Source organism: Garra rufa, chromosome 13 (assembly GCF_049309525.1).
Source record: "Garra rufa chromosome 13, GarRuf1.0, whole genome shotgun sequence".
Lineage (NCBI taxonomy): Eukaryota > Metazoa > Chordata > Actinopteri > Cypriniformes > Cyprinidae > Garra > Garra rufa.
The window spans coordinates 41434876-41462327 of NC_133373.1; the positions used below are offsets into that span (position 1 = coordinate 41434876).

Genomic DNA, 27452 nt, shown 5'->3' on the forward strand with positions numbered 1-27452 from the left:
CCATCTGTATCAAGCTAGCTAAATATGTTTAACATGTGAATTCCTGCTTAATATGCAGTTATATTGCGGACCGTTGGCATGAATTGTACTCATGATGGAGCGGTGGCGGAGCACTCTTGGAGCGAGTGAAAACCACGACGCTCCGACTTTTCAAAAATCCACTCCTCCCTCCATTCAAAAACACAACGCTCCACTCCACGCTCCGCTCCCACTCCGCTCCGCTCACATACTCTGGATGCAATGTACTGATACATGTCCGATATTCTACCAACTGTTTACACTCATCTACAGTAAGACCAGACCAAGTGTGTTTACGTAAATACTCGTCAAAACTGACAATTCTAAATTATTTTGTGTGTATTTTTCTGTTCATGAGATGTGAAAGAGGTGCTGCTTCAGTGTGTACACTCAGAAAACCCAGACCGAATTGAGTTGTCTTTTGCGTCGTCAAATGTATACATATATCTGCCCTTCTCTTACTCTCAGATATTGAAATGTTTTAAAGTTTTATGAAACATGCAGCAAATGTATTCCAGTTTATGTCCTGTCGGATAGATCACTATGTTATGATACAGTTCAAATGTATGCATCTTAGCTCCTGACTATGCAGCAGATTCGATCTGAATGAATCTCTTCCAAAATAGTCCCTCCCTAACAATTTTGTCTAATTTTTATTCACTGACGAAAATGTCAATAGATTTTTGTCAGTTTTTGTCATTCAAATAGAGTTTTGGTTTTGCTATAGTCTCGTTTTCGGCAGTGAACAAAATGTTTATGAATTGTAAGACGAAAAGTAGCACTTATGTAATTGCTCAATCATTGTTTCCATACGAAAAGACGATCAATATAACAGCTTGTTAACAATAATAGTCTCATTTACCTCAGAAAAAAACATTTAGTGAGCATAAACTCATTAGTCAGCTAGAAAAATGAACTCTAGAGAGGAGCATTTTACTAAATATATGCACAATATAACGCTTTCATTAAATTTGTTCCTTTTCTTCATTGTTTACATTTGTCAAGTTTTTAACTTTCATCGAAATTTAGCATATATTGTACCTGGTATATACAGTATCTCACAAAAGTGAGTGCACCCCTCACATTTCAGCAACCATTTTAGTGTATCTTCTCAAGGGATAATACTATAAAAATGAAACTTGGATATATTTTATAGTCAATGTGCTGCTTGTATAGTAGCATAGATTTACTGTCCTCTGAAAATTACTCAACATACAGCCATTATTGTCAAAAAGTGAGCACACCCTAAGTTATAACAACAATATGTTGTTTAACCATGCAAGGCCACATGTCCTATTCATCATGTTTATGTTTTTGTCTGCTTGACAGGACCATACAAAGTGGTGTATCTTGTATTAGAGCAGTTCAAATTAGGTGCTTTAAGTGTTGGATGTTCAACATAGCACCTCATAGCAAAGAACTCTCTGAGGATTTGAGAATTAGAATTGTTGCTCAAAGATGGCGAAGGCTATTAGAGGTTCAGTAACACCCTGAAACCGAGTTACACTACAGTGGTCAGGATCATACAGAGGTTTTCCAAGATGGGTTCCATTCGGAGCAGGCCTTGCAAGGGTCGATCAACGTTGAGCACTCGTTCTGTGCGTCAGGTGCAGAACCTGGCCTAAAAAAACAGATGCATGAGTACTGCCAGCATTGCTTTAAAGGCTGCAGAAGTAGAAGGTCAGCTTGTCAGTGCACAGACCATACACCGCACACTGCAAAGAGTTGGTTTGCATAGGCCTCATCCCAAAAGGAAGCCTCATCTGAAGCTGGCACACAAGAAAGCCTGCAAACAGTTTGCTGAAGACAACCTGTCCAAGAGCATGAATTACTGGAACCATGTCCTGTGGTCTGACTATAAGATAAACTTGTTTGGCTCAGATGGTGTTCAGCATGTGTGGCGATGCCCTGGTGAGGAGTGCCAAGAAAATTGTGTCTTGACTACAGCATCATGGTCTGGGGCTGCATGAGTGCTGCTGGTACTGGGGAGCTGTAGTTCATTGAGGGAAACATGGATTCTATTATGTACTGTACATTCTAAAGCAGAACATGATGCCTTCCCTCCAGAAACTTGGCAGAAAGACAATTTTCCAACATAACTAACCCAAACACATCACAAAGATGACAACTGCCTTGCTGAGGAAGCTACACATTGACTACTCTTAAATATATCCAAGTTTAATTTCTATAGTATTGTCCCTTGAGAAGATATACTAAAATGGTTGCTGAAATGTCAGGGGTGTACTCACTTTTGTGACATACTGTATATCCAAAATAATCAATATAGAATTGGAAATCGAATCAAAACGTAAAATGTATGTCAAATCCCAGCTCTACAGGTTTAGAATGGTATCCAGATGAATAAATGATTGCATTGTCATTTTTCAGGTGAATTCCTTAAAGGTGCCATAGAATGAAAAACTGAATTTACCTTGGCATAGTTAAATAATAACAGTTCAGTACATGGACATGACATACCATGAGTCTCAAACACCATCGTTTCCTCCTTCTTATATAAATCTAGTATTTGCAAAAGACCACCGAAAAATAGGTCAATTCCAACATATACCCGACTGTTACGAAACTTTCCAGAGATCGTTAATAGTTACGCCTCCAACATTTGCATCGCCCAATCATCAGTAACGTCAGTATATCAGTTAAACAAGGCGAGTCACTCAAGGGACACGGTTAGCTTAATGCTAGCGCTAGCCTGTTACATTACTATACATAGGATTTCACTTACCACATAAACAGAGAGATGCCTGCGCTGATGATTTCTGCGCGGGTTTTAACTTTACACAGAGCACATGCGATCACAGTAATGAAACTAAAATATCCGCGATTCAAAACGGCAGATTCAACAAACCGCATATTAAAAGCGGCTAGAGCTCCTAATTAAATATATATTTTTATCCATGTGTGAGCTATTGAGCTCTGTGAAACAGCCAATCAGAGCTCATTAATATTCATGAAGCTTCCAAATAACAGAGCATTTCATTCTAGGGGCAAATTCTAGGGTTGTAAATGGACCTGTAAAACCATTTCGGGAGATTTTTTGCCCTTTCCTATGCCAAATACCTTCTATGTAGATATCAGAGAACAATTTAAAATATTCTCATAATGCATTCTATGGCACCTTTAATACCACATTACTAACAAACGATTGTGTGTTTAATTGCAGCAGCCCCGATCAGGAGAACACAATAGGCGGAGCTCCAGAAAACCTGACATTTAGGGAGCGCCAGAGACTCTTCTCACAGGGAAAGGAAGTGTCGAATAAAGTGAAAGCATCCCGGAAGCTCATGGAACTGGAGAACGAACTCAACATAAAGCAGTAGCGAAGAGCCCTAGCAGGACTAATTGCCAATATGTGACCCATCCCTGGAGAAAAAAAAAAAACACAAAACACATCCAACTACGGCTTCCCAGTCATTTCCAAACGGTCTTTTGGGGTTTTACTAAATAACTGGACAATTCACTATCATTTAGCTGCAATAAGAGACGATATTCCGTAAATTCCCTCGAAAGATATATTATAATAAAGCACTGTAAATTGTTTTAATTATATTAAGAAAACTGAAATGACATGAAGGGGGTATATTTTTGTTTGTGAAAAGTTATTCAGAAAATGAAGCAGTCTTTGCTCATTTTATTTTTTATTTTTAATAGGCAGTAATGTTGGATATTTTATGGTGTTATTTTATTCTCTTTCTACATCTTTCCACTACTTTTTTTTGTTTTGAAAGTAAGTGCCGATATAATAGACCAATGTAAACAGCTCTCAGTACAGAACAGGGGTCCGAATATTATTGAACAGCTCAACAGTAGCGCGTGAACGAATCTTATATAGGAGGCTCACGTTTTGGTTTTGTTTTTCTTGTCGCACTATTTTTTCCGGCTGTTCATGGATACACAGGCACCTTTCGGCCAATCTCGTGACTGCATTCAAATTGTTTTGCTCTTAAATGAGCTCTCGTAACCTTGTTAGCACCATTTGTAAATTTCCTTTGAGAATGTAGTCATTTTTCTTGATTATTTTACTGCGCCGTCTGCAAGTCTGTCATTCCGCTGAGGTTTACCACTTTTCTAAAATGTTTAGGAGTTTTTTGTGTTTAAATGAACCGGACGATGTGACGCAGTAGCCAGCTGATTGTTTGATGGTAGTATAATGTTAAAAAGAGATGATTTAAAATAAAGAGGTTTGTGGAAATGAGATGCAGGAGCCTTTTGATTAGCAGGTATTTATTTGAACCTTACTGACACAGTGACAGATCTGTTTGTATTTATAAGTCTGGATAGAATCTGCAGGTTAAATTTGATGGATGAGCGACAAACGTGAGGTTTAAACACTAAAGGCCACTATCCGCTGTTTGGTTGTGCGTTAAACGGCTTCCATCTGCCCACAGTATTGCAGAGGTTTATTTAAATGGAGGATCCGGTCGTGTCTCTTCACTTTGAAGCACCTGCATCTTTTCTTTCATAGTCTAGACCTGTTGGCGCCTGTGTAAATAATTTTCCAGAGAACACAGACTTTGTAAATCAAACGATGCATAAGGGTAATGTCAATATCCTACCTTTTTTGTCACTTTGACAAACATAAACTGACACATATACACACACACAGTCGTGTTTTCATTTTAGGTTAAAGACAAATTCATTTGATTCATTTTAATGGTTGTTACATAGGCTTTTGTAAATCATAAATAAATATGGATTTTACAAAAAAGCTGAAAAATTGTCTCTATTTTGTGTAGAAGCTTCACTTTTTTTTTTTTTTTTGATTGTGGATACAGTATTAAAGGTTTATTGAGCTTATGTTCTTCCATATATATATATATATATATATATATATATATATATATATATATATATATATATACACACCCACACATTTTTTTTTTCTGAGCAAAAAAAATAAATATCATATATTTGACCCTAATTTACAGAAGACGCCTACTAAAATGTCATTCAGTGTAACAATCTTGTAAGGTGGCATATTTACTATTTATTTCATGTTTAATATGTACAAGTACAATTATATGTACAAATTTTTACATAAATATTGTGTTACACTGTATGACAATGTAACTTATTTTTCAACCAAATTTTGTCATTTTTTTCATCAAAAACTTATTTGAAACCTTAAAAGTACACTTTACTTACATTTAATGTGCTTTCTATGGACATAAAATCACCTTTGTAAATTTCTTTTGACGTGGACATCCTAATGTCTTTGACCCATATATATTTTTTAAGTTTATTTACATTTTGTTAATATTGTTGCATATTTTATAAAAAATGAAAAAATATATTGTAATATGTATTTTTTTTATTGTTTTACAAAAAAGCTTAATCTATTTTGTAAGAATGTCTACTAAATGAAAAAAAATATGCTAACATTATTATTTACTTAGAATTTGATTATTTGCATTTTTTTTCCCAATTACGAGACCGTTATACCCAAGTTTCTACTTTACCACACAGAAATCAAAATAGACTTTAATTCAGTAAATGAAAGCATGTTAAAAAACAGGTGAAATCATATCATTGTCATTGAATTTTATTTTTAATGCATTTTTGAAAAATCAATAGATTAGAATACAAACAAGCATGATTGATATTACTTTCTGGACCCTTAAAAACAAATAGACTTCAGTAATGACCGTGGAGCTGTAATTGTGGCATCTTAATGTTTTTTTGTATTATTATCAGAGTCGTTGGTACTTATATCCACCTTTTTCTTCCCAGAAGAGTGGGTGTGGGTATGGCTTCCAGTCTCATCCATGTCCAGATATTTTTAGCTGTACAGAACAGCTTGTTTTGCTGCTTGATATTGCAAATTGGTGTGTCTTACCATATTTTAATGTATTATTTTAATTATGAGCACACTGGTTTGTAGTGCAAACCTTTTTACGGTTTACTACACATTGTTATTCTTCATTATTTCTCTACAGCGGATAATGAACCGGAAGTCTCACCCATAGGCTTACTTATGCGTTGAAGAAAAAGGTGGATAGAGTAGGTTAGGTTACACAAAGCAGTTGTGTTTTGTCATCTGAACACTCTGTGGGTGTATGACACATGTTGTCTATTCACAATACTGCGGCAGTCTTACATTATTGACACCAGGATCAGCTCACAAACATGGATCACAGACAGCTGTCAATGTGCAGACACAATTGTGGGTGTGGATTCAATGTTTCTGACAACAGTTCTGAGAACAGTTTTGAATGTATTTTTGAAACTCTATCACTGCTTTCTCCTGCTCTTTTGTCTCAATGGACCCTTTTCGGAGTTGGCGGATTTCTTTGATGGCTTCCAGACCTGAGATGTTCCTTGTTTTCACCAGGTAGCAGGCCAGCATGGTTCCCGTTCTGCCATGACCATGCATACAGTGAACCGCAACGCCCTGAGGAGCACAAAAGAAACTAAATCGGGTTTTAACTGTCTGACAGCAGTTTATGAAATAAAAGGGTTAAAAATGTTTTATATACAAAGTATATAGCCTACAAATGCATAACTGTACTGTATTGTATCTTTGTAAATTCATTTATTAATGCTATGTGTTTTCAAAAAAAAATGTTTAGATCAATTATTAAAAATTCACAATATATGAAAGAAAGCGGGACATGACCACTAAAATATCTGACCCTGGACCACAAAGCCAGTGTTAAGTAGCACAGGTATATTTATAGCAATAACCAAAAATACATTGTATGGGTAAAAAATTATTAATTTTTCTTTTATGCCAAAAATCATTCGGATATTATGTAAAGATCATGTTCCATGAAGATATTTTGTAAATGTCCTACCATAAATATATCAAAACTTAATTTTTGATTAATATGCATTGCTAAGAATTTCACTTGGACAACTTGAAAGGCGGTTTTCTCAATATTTAGATTTATTTTTCAGATTCCAGATTTTGAAACAGCTGTATCTCAGCCAAATATTGTCCATATTCTAACAAACCATATCTGATGGAAAGTTTATTTATTCACCTTTAAATGATGTCTCATTTTAAATAAATTGACTCTTATGACTGGTTTTGTGGTCCACATTTGGCAAAAAGTTATTTACTATAGGCTTTTTAGAGCAGTTATGTCATCATGACAACAAAGTTTAGATATAACTTTACACTTTAAACAATTTAAGTGCACAAGCCTTACATTAATACATTTAAAAAAATCATTTTAACATGTATACAGTACCATTAAAAAAAAAAGGTTTTATTTAATGTTTTTTGAAAAGAAGTCTTTTACTTACCAAGTCTGTATTTATTTGATTAAAATTACAGAAAAAAAAACTGTAAAATTGCGAAATATTATTACAATTAAAAAAAAAAGTTTGCTATTTGAATATATTTAAAAACTTTAAAGGCGATTTTCTCAATATTTAAATTTGTTTTTCCACCCTCAGGTTTTCAAATAGTTTTATCTCAGCCAAATATTGTCCTATCCTAACAAACCGTACATCAATGGAAAGCTTATTCATTCAGCTTCATTCAAAACTTGACCTTTATGACTGGTTTTGTGATCCAGGGTCACATAGATAGATATAGTAAAGTCCTCATACCGCTACTAGAGAAGCTTGTACTCGGCGGCGTCACGTGGAACATGTTACTTTTCTCAACGCTATTCAGGATCGACCAATAAGAGCCATTTGTGATTACAGATCGAAGGAGTATTCGGTTGTTTGAGGCGCCCTCTTGCGGAACAAAACTTCGATTTACACAGGAAACAGATGCTTTCGAATAAAAGTATTAGCATTATAAGTATAAAACACGTCTCGTACATACATATTGGGTGAAAACGAAGTTGTAGACTTTTTAATTCGATGAACCTGTTGTTTAAAAACAGTATAAAAGCGTTTCTCCCTCACCTCCCCTTTAGCATTGGCTTCCTCCACGATGCTCAGGAATCTCAGGATTTGAGGGAGAGTCGGCGGAGTGAAGTCCACTATACTGATGTGATGCAGGATGAGCCCCGGACAGGTATCGTATTTCGGTGGTTTGGTCTCTAGCAAGCACACCAGATGTTTGATTCCATTCTCCACCAGGAACTTATAATGCTGAGTTTCTGAAGGACAGGCCAGTCCGGCGAGTTTCTGAGGTTCGACCCATGAGAAGTTCGGCGGCGCGACGGAAGCGTGCGACATGACTAACGTTAGATGAACAGTGAGTGCTGCTGCTGCCCTTTGCTTCTTCACAGCGACATTATATAGCGCCTAACCCTACATAATAATCGGGCTGCAAGGGCGTGTCTTATTTGACTGTCAAATACTCATTGCATAATACTACTTCTGATAAATGTTAATATTAAGGGCGTAGTACTTCGTAGGGACGCTAGGGACAGGTTCCTACTAATATCCAGCGACAACTAAATTGTCCCTAGCAATAATTTTGTGAAGAAATTGTGCACAGCTCAGTTGAATGATAAAGTTTACTCACTTTATGTTGTAAAACTGAAGATACAAAGCAAACCGTTAGCTGAAATGTCCACAAAATACATAAATTAATCGATTGATTAATTGCCAGGGATGAATATTGCCCCTAAATGTAAAAGCTGTTTTCTGACTTACCCTGCTCTATACAGACTAATCCAATCAGATAAAATAATAACTTCTCAAATCTTTATTACAATGTCGTAACATTGACTGAAAATAGCATAGATATATATTATATATATATACGTAGATGCCTCATTAGCGACTGTTTCTATGGGCCTTTATCCATAAGCTGTCTGCCATTTTGCTGCGGTCCACTTGACATCATTCACCCATAGATCTATGTAAATCACCATAGTAATCACTTGTAATTCGAAATGCCACAGTCCTGCACAGCCGTTGGTCTGCGAACCTACAGTATGGTGAATGACGTCAAGTGGACCGTTCCAATATGGTGGACGCATCTACATGCTTGGAGCGGTCCAATGGGGTATCTACGTATATATATATCTATGGAAAATAGTATGAGGTGCAACTCGTCTTAAAGAAGTAGTTCACTTTCAGAACAAAAACTTACAGATAATGTACTCACCCCCTTGTCATCCAAGATGTTCATGACATGTCTGTCTTTCTTCAGTCGTAAGGAAATTATGTTTTTTGAGGAAAACATTTCAGGATTTCTCTCCATATAATGGACTTCTATGGTGCCCCCGAGTTTGAACTTCCAAAATGCAGCTTCAAATGGCTCTAAACGATCACAGCAGAGTAAAATAAGGGACTTATCTACCAAAACGATGGGTTATTTTCTGTTCCTCCATCTTGGCTAAGCTTTTAATGTTTTTCGTGAAAGGAAGAAGCTGATTTCCTTTACATCGGGGTAAAAGCAACATTCATTATTAATTTCATATTAGAGCTTTGATTTGCCTGAATTGACAGTGAATAAGGTGAGTCAAACTGTTTATGAAACTACCCAAAATAAGCTTTAAAAAGTATTTTATTTCAGGGTTTTGATTATACTGTACTTTTACATTTTTTTATTCTTTGAAAATGCTTACAAAATTACCCCAATTATTCTTGAATTATTATTTGATTTTTAAGCAGTTCAAAACAACCTGATGAACATGAATTTGTACACATCGCAATATATATCGCAGGAAAAAAATACATCGCAATGTATTTTTTTCCCAATATTGTGCAGCCCTAATTTAGATAGAATTTTCAGATTGGCACTTTGTAGTGCACAGCGTGAATCATTTGATTTAGTTTGGAACTTCGAAGCGGGTTTGTGAATCTATTGATTCAGATCGTAAGTTCGGAGCGTAAATCGCAAATCATTTGATTTAGATCGGAACTTTGTGGCGGGTTTGAAAATCTTTTGATTCCTGTCGGAACTTCAGACCTCATATTGTAAATCATTTAATTTAGATAGGGACTTTAGAGCGTGGAGCGCAGATCGCGAATCGTGAATCATTTTGAATCATCCGAACTTTGGAGCGGGTTTGTGAATGTATTGATTCCGATCGGAACTTCAGAGCACAGATCATTTGATTTACATCAAAACTTTGGAGAGAGTTGGCAAATCTTTTGATTCAGATCGGCACTTTGTAGCGCACAGTGCAAATCATTTGATTTAGATCGGAACTTCGGGGCGGGTTCGTGAATCTATTGATTCAGATCAGAACTTTGGAGTGTGGATCACAAATCATTTGATTTAGATCGGGACTTCAAAGTGTGGATCCCGAATCATAAATCATTTGATTTAGATGGAATTTTGGAGTGGGTTTGTGAATCTATTGATTCAGATCAGAACTTCGGAGCACGGATCGTGAATCATGGAACGCATATCGCAAATCTTTTTTTTTTTTGTCTTTCTTTTTTAATTAAACAGTGCAAAACATCTGAGCAACATTTCAACATTTAGATTTTTTTAATTAGATTTTTGCTAAAAAATATCAGAACAGTGTAGCCCATTTTCTAAAAATCACACTGAATTTTAATTCAGACATTGAAAACATGTAATAAATGATGAAATCGAGCAACTGAATTGTTTTCAAACCATTAAATATTTGTAGTACACCTCTGAATGAATCAATACAAAACAATAATTATTATTAAATGATAATTAAGCACTTAATTAATCAACAGCATAAATGGAAAACAACAGTTGTTTAGGCCTAGTCATTGAAAAATAATTTTCGGTTTAAATGTATGTTAATTGCATAGATTAATTTGTAAATACATGTTGTGTACATACATTTCATGAATTGAGATTCTCTCTCTCCTATGTGTGTATAGATATATATATATATATATATATATATATATATATATATATATATATGTTCGTATAGTTGTGTTTTTTTTCTAGGCCTTAAATTGCACTTTTTACATTGTTTTTGACATTCAGGCCCATGGAAAAGCTGATTTCCCTGATATGATTTGTTGATACAGTAACATATATTTTGTAGGATTTTTGGTTATGGAAACTATTATACCTGTGAGGGTGGAGCTGCCAGAAGCTCCTAATCTAGATTGATTGATTTCTAATCTTCTACATGAATAGAACAACAGGTTACATCAGTAGTATTTTTGCATGAACTGCACTGCCAAACAGAGGAGCAGCGACAGCGAAGCAAGACTTCTGGTGTCGCAACCGCTAATGCAGGGGGCAGCCGGGATAACACCGAGGTTAGGAATCAGCCCTGAGTTGCGTGATATGTTTTTCTGGAATTGTACATGAAGAACACTGTTAGGCAGTTACATAAACAGGAAATTGATTTATGGAGTGAAGGTGTGGACACTTACAAATGAATCGGCAATTATGACAAGCTGATCGATTCTCTTCAGTGTTTGCTGGTATTGATCGATAGACGTGTCATTCCAAGGCTTCATAGACATCATACTGAGCCAATTACTGCAATTATCAAATAAAACCCACGCTCATTATTAGGACTAAATGCATTCATGGATGACATTTAGATAATGCTAGTGTTTAAAGGCGGATTACGTTAGAACTGGCGTTCCCATCTCAGATCTCAAAGTAGTTGTATTGGGGAAGCTCATACAGCCGCTCAGATTCATAGCTGGATAGTAGAAGAGGAAGGCCAAACACATCTCATCTGAAGTCGAGAGCCCCCCCTGTGGGCAGACATAAAAATGACATTGTAATGTAGGGAAGCTGTGAAATATATAGCGTTTTCACAAGATCAATCAGCCATATTGGGGCACCAAACATAAATACCACTGATCCAAATTTTTAATATTTTGCTGTTTATTGTTGCTGAAAATGGTCAATTATTCTCATGTTTTAAGTTGTACTAATCGGACTAGTCAGACCTTGACTGCCAAAAGTTATAACAAATCAAGGAGAAGTGTATAAAAACTGTCCACGGAACAAAAGGTGTTTGTAGATGGCCTGAACCAGGATTTCCAGGGCAAGAATCTTGACAACATTTGAGTTTGTGCTTTTCATTTCCAGTCAGGTAGGTAAAATATTACTACTGACTAATATCTTAATTAATACTGCTTGTATGTTTCTTTACCACCTATTAACTTTAGTTTGTCAAAATAATTGTATCCTTGACCTTGTCTATATAATTTAGCAGCTTCCACACATTTTTTTTTCATGGTTTAGACAGCATAACAATGTTAGTAGAACAACGTATTCAGTAGTACATTAACCATGCAATCAATGCTGTTGTTTACATCCGAGTATCATCAATAGCTGCACATCCGGGTAACTGACCAAATCGTGATGTAAGTGCAAACCCTCTATTAAGTTGCATAAAAAAAAACAGTAATTATATTTGTATAAAGTACTAACCCATGTGAGTGAGCTGCGGTTTTCAGTGTTATAAGTGCACTCCACCAGCAATTTGTCACCCTGAAAGAGCAAAAAGACTGTTTTATTTAACTGAATACTATTTAAATTTATGCACTGATGAACTAAATCTCCTTAAGACAAGACCAGGTTTTTGGCTCGTTTAACATACAAATGTGATGTATGGTATTTTGCAGTGCATATATTTCTGACTCTGGACCACAAAACCAGGTAGCCTGGTAAGTAGCATGGGTATATTTGTAGCAAAAGCCAAAAATACATTGTATGGGTCAAAATGATTTTTCTTTTATGCCAAAAATAATTAGGATATTAAGTAAAGATCATGTTCCATAAAGATATTATGTAAATTTCCTACCATAAATTTGTCAAAACTTAATTTTTAAATAGTAATATGCATTGCTAAGAACTTCATGTGGACAACTTAAATTTTTTTTTGCACCCTTAGATTCCAGATTTTCAAATAGTTGTATCTCAACCAAATATATTCATATCCTAACAAACCATACATCAATGGAAAGCTTGTTTATTCAGCTTATGTATGAATCTTAATTTTCAAAACATGATCCTTATGACTGGTCTTGTGATCCAGGGTCACATTTGATACAGTATATATGATTGAAATCACTTTAAACTGAACAGTATTGTATGTTGTTCAACTATTTCATACTCACCAACTTCACTGTCTTAGTTTTTCCCAAATTCGTAACATCCTGGTATTCAAAATCATAGTTTTCATCCACAGCTAAGAAATCAATCTGTTTTCCCCCTCTGAAATAGACAACACAACCTAATAACTCTTTTTTTTTATTTTTATCCAATTAAATTTTTGCACTGCAAGTGAAATACAAATCTGGTGACTTTCTCTGCATGATCTGACTGAACTATTGAATGCAGCTTTTGGAATAGTTCACACAAAAATAATAATTTCCTAAAAGTTTGCTCACTCGCAGGCCATACATGATGTAGATGAGTTTGTTTCATCATCTAAACAGATTTGGAGATATTTAGCATTACATCATTTGCTCACCAATGGATCCCATGCAGTGAATGGGTGCCGTCAGAATGAGTGTCCAAACAGCTGATAAAATCATAATCTCATTGTCCTCTCACATCAAAATCCACTGACATATTTGTTTAGAACTGTTTTCGCTTGTAAACAGTGTTTGATTTGTACGGATTTGCTCCTTGTGGAAACAATATTATGCATAAAGGATTTGTACTTTAGCCAGAAGCATCAGAAATACGCAGCTTTTCACTTCACAGGACATTATTAAATGGACAAGTGGTGTGGATTACTTCTGGATTATTGTGATGTTTTTATCAGCTGTTTGGACTCAGCAAGGTTATTTTCGTAAACGAAAATTAAAACTAAGACAAAAACGATTGATCAGAAAACATTTTCGTAAACTGAAATAACATAAAAACGTCAAAATAAATGAAAAACTAAAACGAAACGAAACTAACAACTTTTATTGGAAAACGAACTGAAATAAAATAATAATTATCAAGAATAAATAATCATTTTCGTAATCATTACATTCTCACCCCATGGCGGAAAAATAATAAAGACTGCGACCTGAACAGCAACTGCATTAAATCTAGGCTACTGCATCAGTTTTAGCCAATATTATTATTATTATTTTTTTTTTTTTTTTTTGTAACACAAGCATTAATCGTTAAAAGATTGAGATTCAAACACCCACGCGATCTCATTAGTGACAATGATTTCTCATGTCTATTAAACCTTTGAGAGCAGTCATCATGTTTAGGTAAGAAACAGCTTCACAAACAGTCTTTTCAAATACCCAGTCATTCATGTTACCACAGCAATACTGGGATTAAATGTCATTGTTTGGATATAAATAACATTGATGTCTGTGGTAGAGATCAAAAGAGCACGTCATCTTTTGAAATGAATTGCACTGATTCTTGAAAATTTGGCAAAAACATGTCCCAACAAGAAAAGTGCTCATTCTGTTGGAAATGAAGAACATTTTCATAAATCAAAAGAATCAAGATTATAATCAGAGGGTCAGTTGCACATATGTAAGGTTCTTTTATAGTTTTCTTTTAATTTTGTATTAATTTAATTATCAAATCTGGCCCATTGCCTACAAAATCACTTGTCCTCAGATAGGAGATAATCATTTCAGCTTGATTAAAAAAGCAAAAAGTAATCATTTAATTGAATAATAATTTTACTATATGAAAGAGTACATTGTAATATGTATCACAAATTACAAACACTGTGTTTGAATAATATTTACAATTATTTTTGGTTGCACAAAATGTGTCCCACATATGCGTCACCACCGTCAGATATTTATAAAAAAGCAATAAAATCAGGCAACTACAAGGTCAACTGCATTCCTGAGGACCACATTATCAAATCTTCAGCTCTACTGTATGCTTCAAGATCAGCCAAGCTCCTGTAAATTTGCTATTTTCTCTTAAAATTGTTCATATTTTTGGACACTGCTACTGTGGCAACCATAACATGTCAACACCGTCTCTTTTGTATGAATAATATTAGATTTGATTATGACATAAATGTATACTTTTTAAAAACAAGTCTGAAGTAGCTAGCAACAGAGTGAAAACAAGATGGCTATTGTGAACAACTAATGCATATCATGGGAAATAGTAGGTTTTTGTCACCACCGTCAGATGTCACCACCGTCAGGTTTTCTGTCTGACGATGTTGAAATATTTGAAAAATGTTTTATCAGAGTGCTCAGGATTGTTATTTGTTGGACCAAATAGTTAAATAAAGTTATTAAACAAGAAGCCGTTGACTTGAGTGGTATACAATTTGGAATTTTATGTTGTAATGAGGCCACTGTCACCACCGTCAGATTAGTGTCACCACCGTCAGAGGGAGTTTTAATTTTTTTAAATAAATATGCATAGGGGCCTACAATATATTTTGTCAGTGCTGCTGAGTTAATAAAGTAATAGTCTCTTTTAATACAAAAATACATTTGTTAAATAAAAAACATTTTTTGTGTGATTTAAGCAAAAAGTAAACGTTGTAAAACACTAAAAAGTAAAACGCCTATTTTATGAAAAAAATACAAAATGGGGAGGTGACACCAGTACATTGCTGAAAAGCTAAGACCTTGGTCTATAATAATATACATTCAGATGGTGTAATTAAACACATTTTTTTTTTGGAAAATTAAAACCTGTTTTATCCAAATTCTCAAGAATCACTGATTGGCGCTTCAAATAACGTTTGTGTCGATTGCATTGTTTCACCACTAGGTGGAAACAAGTAACTGTTAAAAAATGTATTTGTCATTGAATAGAGAGATTCATTAAAAAATGCTGACTCATCCAGTAATGTATGAGTCATTTATTCATTCAAACCACTTTTTCATGAATTTAATGTTAAAAATTGGTGTATGAATTTAACACTTTTAAATAGTCTGCAGCAATAGATATTTTGTCTCACATTATTTTGCTTAGTTTAGAATTGCTGGGAAAAAGTTATCTCTATTTGATCTCTAAAAAACTAAAACTGAAACTAAACTAAATAGAAAAAACTAAATAGAAATGTGTTCACAAAATAAAAACGAAACTAAAATTAACAAAATTGTTAATGAAACTAATAAAAACAAACAAAATTTTATTGCAAATTTGAAAACTATATTAAAATTAAAACGAATTTAAATAAGCAAAACTATAATAACCTTTGGACGGCACCCATTCACTGCAGGGGATCCACTGGTGAGCAGGTGCACTTAATGAGGATGAGGAAGTGTTTTTGGAAATCCTCCAATTTGATTGTCTTACCCTAAATTCATAATAGATGCCTCATGAGCTTGGCACGAGCTTTGAGGCTTTTGTTGTCGTTGTGGTGCAGGGTAACGGTTTGTTCTGTTCTGTGCTGTTCTTTTTGTCTAATAGCAGTGAAAGTTGTGTGCTGTAGTTCATGTCATATGATAGCAGTGTGAGGAACAGACTTGCTAATCTTCTCCGCCATAGCACGCAACAGACATATTTTTTATTTTTGGGTGAACTCTTTCTTTAGGTCAGTCATCGGTCAAAAATGTTTACCTGAAGTGTCCAACTCGCACCTTCCGCCCAGCCAAGTGTGTGTGCAGCATCACAGAGAACACCTGAAGATCTTGTGGTGCCTCCAGAACCTGTAGAGCACAAACACAACAGATCATCCAGTCATCTGCTGAATCTGATTGTGAGAGTGTAAGTAGCTAAACATACTGTACATACAAACCTGTGAAATGTAAGCAGTGTCGCACAGGCCATACGTGAGGAATGATTTGGCTTTGGGTGGGATGGCGTATCCGGAAGCCACTACAAGCCCTGTCCCCAAAACAGCTGCATCGTGCTGACGGAGTTCAGATGTGTAATAAAATCGCAGACCTGAGTTATCAACTCGACCTGTGTAAAGAAAATAATTCTAAGTATCTTAAATGTTTTAAAATTTCCCAAGTATCTTAAATGCGATATTTTACATTGTAAACCACTGCTGACTGACCTGTAGTTTTATTAACATTATTGTAATGCACTTCAAGCCTGTAGAGAAAATCACCAGCATTTCCTCCGATTGGAAGTCCTGCCACCTCAGGGAATTCAAAAGCCTGAGAGCAAAGGACATCGTAATCGTAATCGTAATCGTAATCGTAATCGTTCAGTCATTGCAATCAAGATTTAAATTAATAATTTTAAACGCATGCATATAATCAAAAAATGAAATGTATGATTTCTGATGCAGAACAGAGACTAACCCCTCCACCAACTCCCCACACTGCAATGGTCTCCATACACAGGTTGGTTTTGAGCGATGTGTAACATTCGGCCTCAAACGGCTCCGTCACAGTCGGAGGGCAGCGGTACAGCAGCAGATGATGAACGATGTCAAAGTTTGTGATCACCGGCTCAATCTGGACATAATGAATGTAAGTCAGATGATTGACATATCATTGGATAAATCAAGATAGAATATGTGTGTGAAGTTCATAAACTCACTCACGCGATAAATGTGCTGTTTGCGATCAAACTTCTGGGCTTCCATGATCTTGCAGTGATAGTGGGTTTGACTGGTTGGTATAGTGAACTGAAATAATTGTAAATATAACATGTAAAGTGAAAGTACACATATGTGACCCTGGACCACAAAACCAATCTTAAGTAGCACGGGTATATTTGTAGAAAAAGCCAAAAATACATTGTATGGGTCAAAATTATTGATTTTTCTTTTATACCAAAAATCATTAGTTATTAAGTAAAGATCACGTTCCATGAAGATTTTTTGTAAAATTCCTACTATAAATATATCAAAATGTAGTTTTTGATTAGTAATATGCATTGTTAAGAACCTAATTTGAAGAACTTTAAAGGTGATTTTCTCAGCATTTTGATTTTTTTGCACCCTCAGATCCCAGGTTTTCAAATAGTTGTATCTCGGCCAAATATTGTCCTATCCTAACAAACCATACATCAATAGAAAGCTTATTTGTTGAGCTTTCATATGATGTATACATCTCAGTTTTGTAAAATTTAACCTTATGACTGGTTTTGTGGTCCAGGGTCACATATCATTAATATAAGCATTATTGTAGCTTAAACTGTAGAGCAGACAATAGCAATGTCAACTTCCCTGAGGAAAACAAAAAGAAAACACAATTTGTTTAGTAAAAACAATTATTTGTTACCCTGCTGCCTTATAATTATAAGTTCAGTCAACTTGAAAATTTTAAGTTGTAAGTGATATTTGTGTTGACTAAACAAAAAAAAGTTTGTTAAACTTAAAAGCTGTGCTTGTTACCCAGCTGCCTTAAAATTTTAAGTTGAATCAACTCAAATATCTAAGTTGTCACTTAGTGCAACTTGACATTTCAAGTTGACTAAACTTAAAATTATTACAAATTATTTTAACTTGACTCAACAAATTGTTTTTTACAGTGTGGGTTCCCAGGTATACTATAAAATGACATGCTAAATCTCACCCAAAAATGAAAATTTACTCACCCTCAGACCATACAAGTTGTAGATGAGTTTGATTCTTTATTACACAGGTATTACACATAGCTTTACTGGTAGATCGTCTGCAGTGAATGGCTGCCATCAAAATGAGAGTCCAAACAGCTGAATAAAACATTACAGTAATCCACACAACTCCAGTCCACCTGTTAATGTCTTCTGAAGTGAAAATTAAAGTGTTTGTATGAAAAACAAATTCATCCGTGTTTTTATCAGTTGTTTGGACTCTCATTCTGACGGCACCCATTCACGGCAGAGGATCCATTGGTGAGCAACTGATGCCATGCTAAATTTCTCCAAATCTGTTCTGATGAAGAAACAACGGCATCTACATCTTGAGGGTGAGGGTGAGAATATTTTTAGCAGGTAAACTCTAGTCTCTGCTATAATATATCTTTTTTGTTTCTCACTATTTTTGTATGCTAACCAGATTCAACATAACAGTTTCTCTTAAATTGTGTATTCCCTGTGAAAACAACCATTTTGCTAAACAAATTCACATCCAGTGGGAATGCATTTGTGTTTAATGCATAAACTACATGCTTCATATGTTGCCAACTGGATTTGCATCTCCAAAATTGATGTTAACAGCCTCGTAAGCAAATATTAAATTTAACACGTCAGATTGCTTGTCATTTTGTTAACACCAAGTTAGAATGAAGTCTAAATTTTTCCTCTTTTTAAAAAGGTTCTGATAATTTACTCATCCCCATGTCGTTCAAGATGTTCATATCTTTCTTTCTTCAGACGCAAAGAAATAATTTTTTAAGGAAAACATTGCAGGATTTTTCTCCATATAGTGGACGTCAATGGGAGCCAATGAGTTGAAGATCCAAATTGCAGTTTCAAAGGACTCTTCACGATCCCAGGCGAGGAATAAGGGTCATATCTTGCGAAACGCTCTGTCATTTTCTAAAAAGAAATTAAAATTTACATACTTTTTAACCACAAATGCTCGTCTTGCACTAGCTCTGCGATGCACATGCATGTCTTCACACATTATATAATTAGGTTGGAAAAGCATGCACAATTAGTTCTTTATGTGTGTACAGTTAAAAAGGTAGGGTAGGGCGAAATATTCCATCTCATTTTCTCCTCCAACATCGTTGTTTTACCTTTTTTCGTAAAGGACGTTTGACTTTTCTTTCACATTCACTTTGTAAATAGTGGACCGGTATTTCTGCCTACTTCATGCATCACCTTTCCAATGTGATTATATGCATGAGGTCAGGCTAGTGCAAGACGAGCATTTTTGGTTAAAAAAAAATATAAATTTTTATTCGAAACAGTTTTTTATTTGATTAGTAAATTTTTTTTAGAAAATGACTGATTGTTTCTCTAGACAAGGCCCTTATTTCTTTGCTGGAATTGTGTAGAGCCCTTTGAAGCTGCATTAAAACTGCAATTTGGACCTTGAACCCCGTTGGCCACCATTGAAGTCCACTATATGGAGAAAAATCCTGGAATGTTTTCCTCAAAAACTTAATTTTCTTTGCAACTAAATAAAGACAGACAAATTATCAGGATTTTTTTATTCTGGAAGTGAAGCTGAAATAATGAATCGGCAGTTCTCTGTTTAATCAAATAAATAAGGCAAAACAAAAATTGAAAATTTTTCTTACATTGACCATAGTCATGTCGAAATACTTGCTGTTTGGAGGGTTGACCCGAGGCATGTACTTCAACAGGTTCACCTCCTTCGTGCCCCTTCGGGTACTGTGGTATATGATGTCATCAGTCTGTCCGTACGCATAGATCAGCTTCATGGGGAGATTCTGGTCATGCAATAAAATCAAATCCAATCATTTCAAGGCATTCAACAACACCTGATCCATAGATCCCAGCAAGAAGATCTGAACTAAAAGTGAGCAAGTTAGTTCTGATCTAGACTTTCAGGGTTTCTGAGTTCAGTCCATCTGTTTAATGAGAGATTTCAAGAACAATTGAGTGTGCCAGCATGAAAGCTACCTGAAAGAGGACACCCAGGGTGCTCGCAATGGCTTACAAAGCTGGTTTTACCAATGCCATAGTTCCTCCTCTTAACATTGTTTTCTGGATCAAACTATTCGGTGCTACACAATAAAAGGGGAGAGTAAAACTGATGGTGTTGTAACTAGTTTTCTTTGTAGCTGCATCACAAATTCTAGATTGCACGCATACCTCGGGTGTTATTTTGTGGAAAACAGAGATATCAAATTCAATAAGTAGGTGTTCTGTTTATCATTAGACCAGTTCCAAGAACAAACAGTACATTTAGCCGACCTGTTCACTGTAGGTGTCATTTAGGAAGTGTTCCTGCACTTATTTGTTGTTGGTCAAAAATACAGTAAAACAGTAATGTTCTGAAATATAATGACATTTTTAAATAACTGTTTTCTATTTAAATATATTTTAAATTGTAATTGACAAAGCTGAATTTTCAGTATGGTTACTCCAGTCTTCAGTGTCGCATGATCCTTCAGAAATCATTATAATATGATGATTTACTTATTATTCCTTATTTACTTATTATTAATCAGTTCTTAGTTCTTAGTAGGGCTGCACGATTAATCGCAGCCCTAGTTCTTAGTACCAAATTCTACCCCAGAAATTACTGACCCAAACTTTTTAACATTAGTGTGCGAATGTTGTCCCAGGACTTACAGTGATGGTTAAGTCATTTTCATCACAAGCCTCGATGGAGCGCTGAAACTTCATGACTGTTTTCCCATTAGACTCGGTCAGAGATAGAAGTTTGTAGTTTTGTCGCTGGTCAACCACAGGCATTGAATTCCCCACAGCATGATGATCCTGAAAAACATTAATGATAAATCCGGTGTATTTTCACTCATAACAACATATACTTGTGTAATATGCACTACATCATTTGTTTACATATAACTAGATAACGAACTGGAAATATCCGGTTAAAGAGGCTAAAGAATTCACACTTATATAAGGGTTGTTTTACAGTATTTCGTGCAAGATATTAATCATTTTAATATCTAGTTTAATGCAAAATTGCTTGAACCACCTACTCAGACTGAATTAAAATATCAAACTTATAAATTATCTCACAATGAAACCCAATTAAAAGCGCTACTAAATTAAATACATACAATAAAATATCAAAAGAATAAAATATTATCCACTCTAAGTGACTTTGACAGTTATCAGTCTCAGTCTTTACCGTAAAGTAACTTCCTTTAGGTCCAACTCCTCCAATGACAATATCGGCTCCAGTCATTCCTCCTTTGGGGCTGAAGCCAAAACCGACCCAGCCGCTGGTGTTGACCGTGAGCTCGAACATGATGGTCCCCTGGATCTCATCAAATCCCCATTTCAGCCGCACATTGAGCTCAGGGTCCAGGTGTTCAGAGAAAGGCAGAAGAGGGTCTTCCTGGGCCCAGGACCACTGGACTAAAAACAAGAGCAGGACAACAGATATGACCATTTTTCCTTTTCAAAATCTTACAAATAGTGTCTTTAGAAGATGTTTGAGAAGGCAGTGACATGAAACTGCTCGCTAGTCGCTTTAACAGCTCTTTTTGTGAGCTGTCTGTAACCCCTCCTCACCTGAGTCTCAGTTCTCCTCCTCTCACTCCGGTCTGGTGAATCAGGTTCCACATCACATGATGTTACAGTATTATTTTAAAACACAACATAATTATTATTAGAAAGGAATGTTGAGATGAACTCAACAAAAAGGCACAAGTGTTAAATCTAAATGTTTACAGTGGCGCTAAAGTCTCTCTTTAAGGATTTTAAGAAAGTGTATGATTGTCAAAAAATAAGTTTCTGTTAAGTTTTGATGGACCAGCAACATTTATGTAAAGTTGTTGCTTGCAAATAATAATTTAAACAACAGTTTCTGGAATATTATTCACCAACTACAGTTTCAACAATGTGAAATAGAGACGAATGTTTAAGTGAACGGATTTAAAAGATTCGAATCACCGCTACCGCTGTGAGTCAAACTCGAGAACCGAATCAATCAGATTTGTGAACGAATCATTCAGACCACTTTTGTGAACTGGCGGTGTTGCAGTATTATTTTAAAACAAAACATAAGTATTATTAGAAAGGAATGTTGAGATGAACTCAATAAAAAGGCACAAAACGTGTTACATCTTAATATTTACAGTCTCTCTTTAAGGATTTTAAGTCTATGATTGTCAAAAAATATATCTTTGTTAAGTTTTGATGGACCAACAACATTTATGTAAAGTATGCAAATAATAATTTAAACAACAGTGTGTAGAATATTTTTCGCTAACTGCTGTTTCAACAATGTAAGAGACGAATGTTTTAGTGAACGGAATTAAAAGATTCGAATCACCGCTACCGCTGCGAGTCAAACTCGAGAACCGAATCAATCAGACCACTTTTGTGAACTGGCGCTTTTACAGTATTATTTTTAAAACACAACATAAGTATTATTAGAAAGAAATGTTAAGATGAACTCACCAAAAAGGCACAACAAGTGCTAAATCTAAATGTTTACAGTGGAGCTAAAGTCCCAGATAGCAAACTGACATAGAATCAACCTAGAATCGACGTTTTATTTTCGGCGTAATAACGTTCTGATGTACCGACCAAATAATGAACACTGATTCAACAGCGAAATTTGATTGACGACCGACACTGACCTTTACAACCAAAAATCGACGTTGAATCAACGTCAGCTTGCTATCTGGGGTCTCTCTTTAAGGATTTTAAGAAAGTGTATTGACAAAAAAATAAGTTTCGGTTAAGTTTTTCTGTTAACCACATGTATGTGAAGTATGCAAATAATAATTTAAACAACAGTGTCTAGAATATTTTTCGCTAACTACTGTTTAAGCAATGTAGAGACAAATGTTGTTGTGAACGGATTTAAAAGATTCGAATCACCGCTACTGCTGCGATCAAACTCGAGAACCGAATCGATCAGATTTGTGAACGAATCATTCAGACCACTTTTGTGAACTGGCCATTTTACAGTACTATTTTAAAACAACATTAGTAGCCTATTATTAGAAAGGAATGTTGAGATGAACTAAACAAAAAGGCACAAGTAGTGTTAAATCTTAATGTTGGAAGTTAAATTTTAAGTGTATGATTGTCAAATAAGTTTGTTAAATTTTGATTTGTGTCTAGAATATTTTTCGCTAACTAATGTTTCAACAATGTGAAATAGAGACAAATGTTTTAGTGAACGGATTTAAAAGATTCAAATTCGATTCCTTTTGGGGTCACCGCTGAAAATCGGACTCCAAAGCACTGTTATTACTTTTACAAATCGCAAATAACTACCTCTCTCGCAAAATGTGTCTGTTCCTCACACAAAGTAATCGCATGACTAGGACTGAAGGCTTGAAACAAAACATACGATTCATATGGACTTTATTGATCATTTTAAAAGTGTTCTTCATTGTGAAGCTTGACAGAACCAGCCCATCCAGGATATTCCAGCACTGAAAAAAATGAATTATAGATTTGAAATTATAAATGATGGATGGATTTTGGGTAACGCTTTAGATTACAGCCCGCAAAGAACTACGTAAGTAAACTGAATTTACGGTGTAAGTTTCTGTAATTATAGTGTACCTATATATAACGAACATATAGGTATAAGGGAAGAATATGTTAAATTTGGGTAATTAAGGGGTAACAAACCAGATATGCAACATGCAAAGAACTACATAAGTATACTGAAATTACGGTGTACGTTTCTGTAATTATAATGTACCTACAGTATTAAAGCACGTACGTGTAGGGAGAACATATGTTACATTTTGATAATTGGGCATAACAACCAGATACGCGACCTGCAAAAAACTGTAAGCAAACCTAAGTTACGGTGTTAACAGGTATTTCTATTACTGTGCCAGGCATAAATCATACGTTTGGTGTATTTACACGTAAGCTTTTTTAAATTACTGGTAAAATACACTCTTGTTCAGTGGCGGCCGGCCCATAGGGGGCGCTGGGGCACCGCCCTCCCTGATAAAAGGGGCTAAAAATGTAAAATGTATTTTTACAAATTAAGTTTTTTAATTCGGTTTTACCCACCAGTATGTGCCTACATGCGATATGAAAACATATACAACATTTCCCACCTAGTGACATTCATTCACCAGTGAATTTCCACAGACAGACTTGTATCGTTTCTGTCATGGGGCGCTGAGAAAAAGCGCCCCTGCAGTTCAGCCAAATAGCCAGTCATGTACTGTTGCTAGGGTAAATTAATAAATATGCGGCCAATCAGTCTCTCAGAATTTTATGGTCTTGGGGCGCTGAAAATTCTGCCCCAAGCAGCAGAAAATATCACTAGATTTAAGTTTTTTTTTTTTTTTTTTCTTTTGAGGCGCGGTCAATCAGAGTAATGATGGCGAACTTAACGAGCGAAGAGCAAATTCCACCAAATTCGGTGAGATCACAAGCCGTTCAAATGAAGCAAAAAATAAAACAATCTTACGAATCATGGAGCTTGGATAAAGTCATGTAAAGTCATGCCTTTTATCGTTTTCCCTGTTTGTTATTTCAAAGTCCTGTCACCAAAGCGTTGTGGACAACTACACAGAGAGTAACTGAAACAATGCACTTTAACTCGATCGTCGGGGTACAAGCACAATGATTTGTGTAGATGATGCAATTACACAATAGACGTCTTTTTTCAAGTAAATTGTGAGTGTTTATGTTAGTATTATTATAAGCACAATATTATTTATATACACACACACACACACACATATATAGATAGATAGATAGATAGTGTTCCTTCTTTAATTGGACATACATTCAGTTATGTCTACCAACTTGACAAATATATTGTCAATACCATTATAATTAGGTCAAAACAATTAATGGTCTACAAGTATTTAGTATTTACAGTTTTTGCATAACAGTTAATTTATATGCAATGTTTTACTACAAATCAATTTATTTTCACTGTCTTTAAACTGAGAATTATCCTGTGGCTCCCTCGTGTGGATAATATTAGTATTATGGCCTTCATCTCTGAATCACATTAATATAAATGGCTAATATTTTTTTGGATGATTACAAATGTTTAATGATTACTTTACTGATAATAAAGCCTGTATTAACAATGTGATTTATTTTGTGTGTGCCCCCCTAAAAATTTTTAGCACCAGTCGCCACTGCTCTTGTTCCATGTAATTACAGGGTAAGTGCGCCATCTGCGGGCTGTAAATTAAAGTGGCGATTGTTCCGCTCTTGTTCAAAGAAGTTACAGAGTAGGTACATATACGCACAATCTGAAAATATATCTAAAATATATCTGAACATATTTTTTAAAGTTGCTAATCTCACTCCTACCACTAAACCTAACGTTAACTATGACTGTACAGTAATAAAAATATAAAAGACAGGAAAGTGCAATCATAATCATTTATTTATTGCAAAAATGTCAACAGCTGTACAAAAAAGTAATCCAAATAACGATGCGTCTGCAGCCACAGTCCTCTCTGGCGGAATACTGTAGGTTTGAGGTGCAGTAGGATGAGAGCAGAATTTAAATTGTTAACTGCTGAAAATATTATTCAGATTATTGTCTTGATCCACTCCTCAAAGGCGCCCACGCGCATCATTTCAACACATTTCACCAGAAAAACGGCATGTCCTAATCTGTGACGAATGCAGGCGAGAGCCAATGAACGTCCGATTTTCCTGTCGCAAAATTCACTACAGCACGGGTTTATGGCTGATGATGCTGCTGGACTCGCTGTTCGAGATGCAGATGAAGATCGCCGGATAAAGGCTTGAAATTGGGTCTGGTCCTCGCAAATCGTATGGATTCTGAAGATCTGGGTTACAGCACACGAATAAAATTGTTTCATTTTGTAATTAAGATACGTGTTCCGTGTATTTTGTGGTTCTGTTATTAGTCACAGCATGTCAGAGAAAAGTTTTCTCAGAAAACGCCTTATGTGTCCCACCACGGCAAACGAAGTTAACATTACATGAATGATTAAACGATTGCAGAAATTTTATGTATTTTAAGGGTTTAAAGTGTAGTCTTGATAACATTATGTAGGCCTATAGTTTAGTGTCTGTAAAAACGTAAATAAATGTATGTTTTGTAGAACCACATTTTACGTAAAATACATACGAATTATTATGAGGTCACGTTGCTATGTATTGTGTACCTACCCTGTAACTTCTTTGAACAAGAGCGGAACAATCGCCACTTTAATTTACAGCCCGCAGATGGCGCACTTACTCTGTAATTACATGGAACAAGAGTGTATTTTACCAGTAATTTAAAAAAGCTTACGTGTCGATACACAAAGTGTACGATTTATGCCTGGCACAGTAATAGAGATACCTGTTAACACCGTAACTTAGGTTTGCTTACAGATTTTTGCAGGTCGCGTATCTGGTTGTTATGCCCAATTATCAAAATGTAACATATGTTCTCCTTACACGTACGTGCTTTAATACTGTAGGTACATTATAATTACAGAAACGTACACCGTAATTTCAGTATACTTATGTAGTTCTTTGCAGGTTGCATATCTGAGTTGTTACCCCCTAATTACCCAAATTGAACATATTCTTCCCTTATACCTACATGTACGTTCTTTAATAGGTACACTATAATTACAGAAACGTACACCGTAATTTCAGTATACTTATGTAGTTCTTTGCATGTTGCATATCTGGTTTGTTACCCCTTAATTACCCAAATTTAATATATTCTTCCCTTATACCTACATGTTCGTTATATATAGGTACACTATAATTACAGAAACTTACACCGTAAATTCAGTTTACTTACGTAGTTCTTTGCGGGCTGTAATCTAAAGCGTTACCGAATTTTGTTCTTGGAATGAATTATTGTGTCTATAGTGTCTATTATTTTCATTAGATGGCGCAATATGCCACTGCATAAACACTAAATCTACTGGATATATGTAATCTGTATTTTGTATTATGAATAATAATGATCATTATAATTATTGCAATTTTTTTTACTTAAAATTCAAATTTGGAAATATTTTAAGTCATGCTGTCAATGTGATTCTTTAATGTAAACTTATTTAAAGGATTTCATATTGTAGAAGTAAAGCAATAAGTAAGTGTAAATCCATTTCAGTGTAATGATTTGTTTTTTAAAAAAGGAGGAAGTAGTAGTTACATATTACAAATTTTCAGT

The 27452-nt window shown here is 35.1% G+C and overlaps 2 protein-coding genes across 2 annotated transcripts; both read right to left on the bottom strand.

The window, feature by feature from the left end:
* Positions 1-5562: 5562 nt before the first annotated feature.
* Positions 5563-8299, bottom strand: dusp23a (dual specificity phosphatase 23a). Its single transcript, XM_073816818.1, has 2 exons — positions 7900-8299; positions 5563-6427 (listed from the first exon to the last, which is right to left on the bottom strand). Exons 1-2 carry the CDS (start codon positions 8173-8175, stop codon positions 6212-6214), a joined length of 492 nt encoding a protein of 163 aa, XP_073672919.1. The 5' UTR covers positions 8176-8299; the 3' UTR covers positions 5563-6211.
* Positions 8300-10433: 2134 nt separating this feature from the next.
* LOC141348548 (DBH-like monooxygenase protein 2 homolog) lies at positions 10434-24497 on the bottom strand. The gene is made up of 14 exons (XM_073852828.1): positions 24431-24497; positions 21480-21748; positions 20954-21100; positions 19933-20085; positions 17301-17384; positions 17056-17211; positions 16806-16908; positions 16542-16708; positions 16364-16452; positions 12976-13072; positions 12287-12346; positions 11471-11601; positions 11269-11377; positions 10434-11187 (listed from the first exon to the last, which is right to left on the bottom strand). Exons 1-14 carry the CDS (start codon positions 24495-24497, stop codon positions 11041-11043), a joined length of 1779 nt encoding a protein of 592 aa, XP_073708929.1. The 3' UTR covers positions 10434-11040.
* Positions 24498-27452: the final 2955 nt, after the last annotated feature.

Coding starts and splice junctions, on each gene's coding strand:
- dusp23a (XM_073816818.1), bottom strand. CDS start 8,175: ATGTCGCACGCTTCCGTCGCGCCGCCGAACTTCTCATGGGTCGAACCT. Junction 6,428..7,899: donor AAGCCAATGCTAAAGGGGAG/GTGAGGGAGAAA, acceptor TGTGCTCCTCAG/GGCGTTGCGGTTCACTGTAT.
- LOC141348548 (XM_073852828.1), bottom strand. CDS start 24,497: ATGACTGGCTATTTGGCTGAACTGCAGGGGCGCTTTTTCTCAGCGCCC. Junction 21,101..21,479: donor CTAAAGGAAGTTACTTTACG/GTAAAGACTGAG, acceptor AATGTTTTTCAG/GATCATCATGCTGTGGGGAA. Junction 11,602..12,286: donor ACCGCAGCTCACTCACATGG/GTTAGTACTTTA, acceptor GTCTGCCCACAG/GGGGGGCTCTCGACTTCAGA.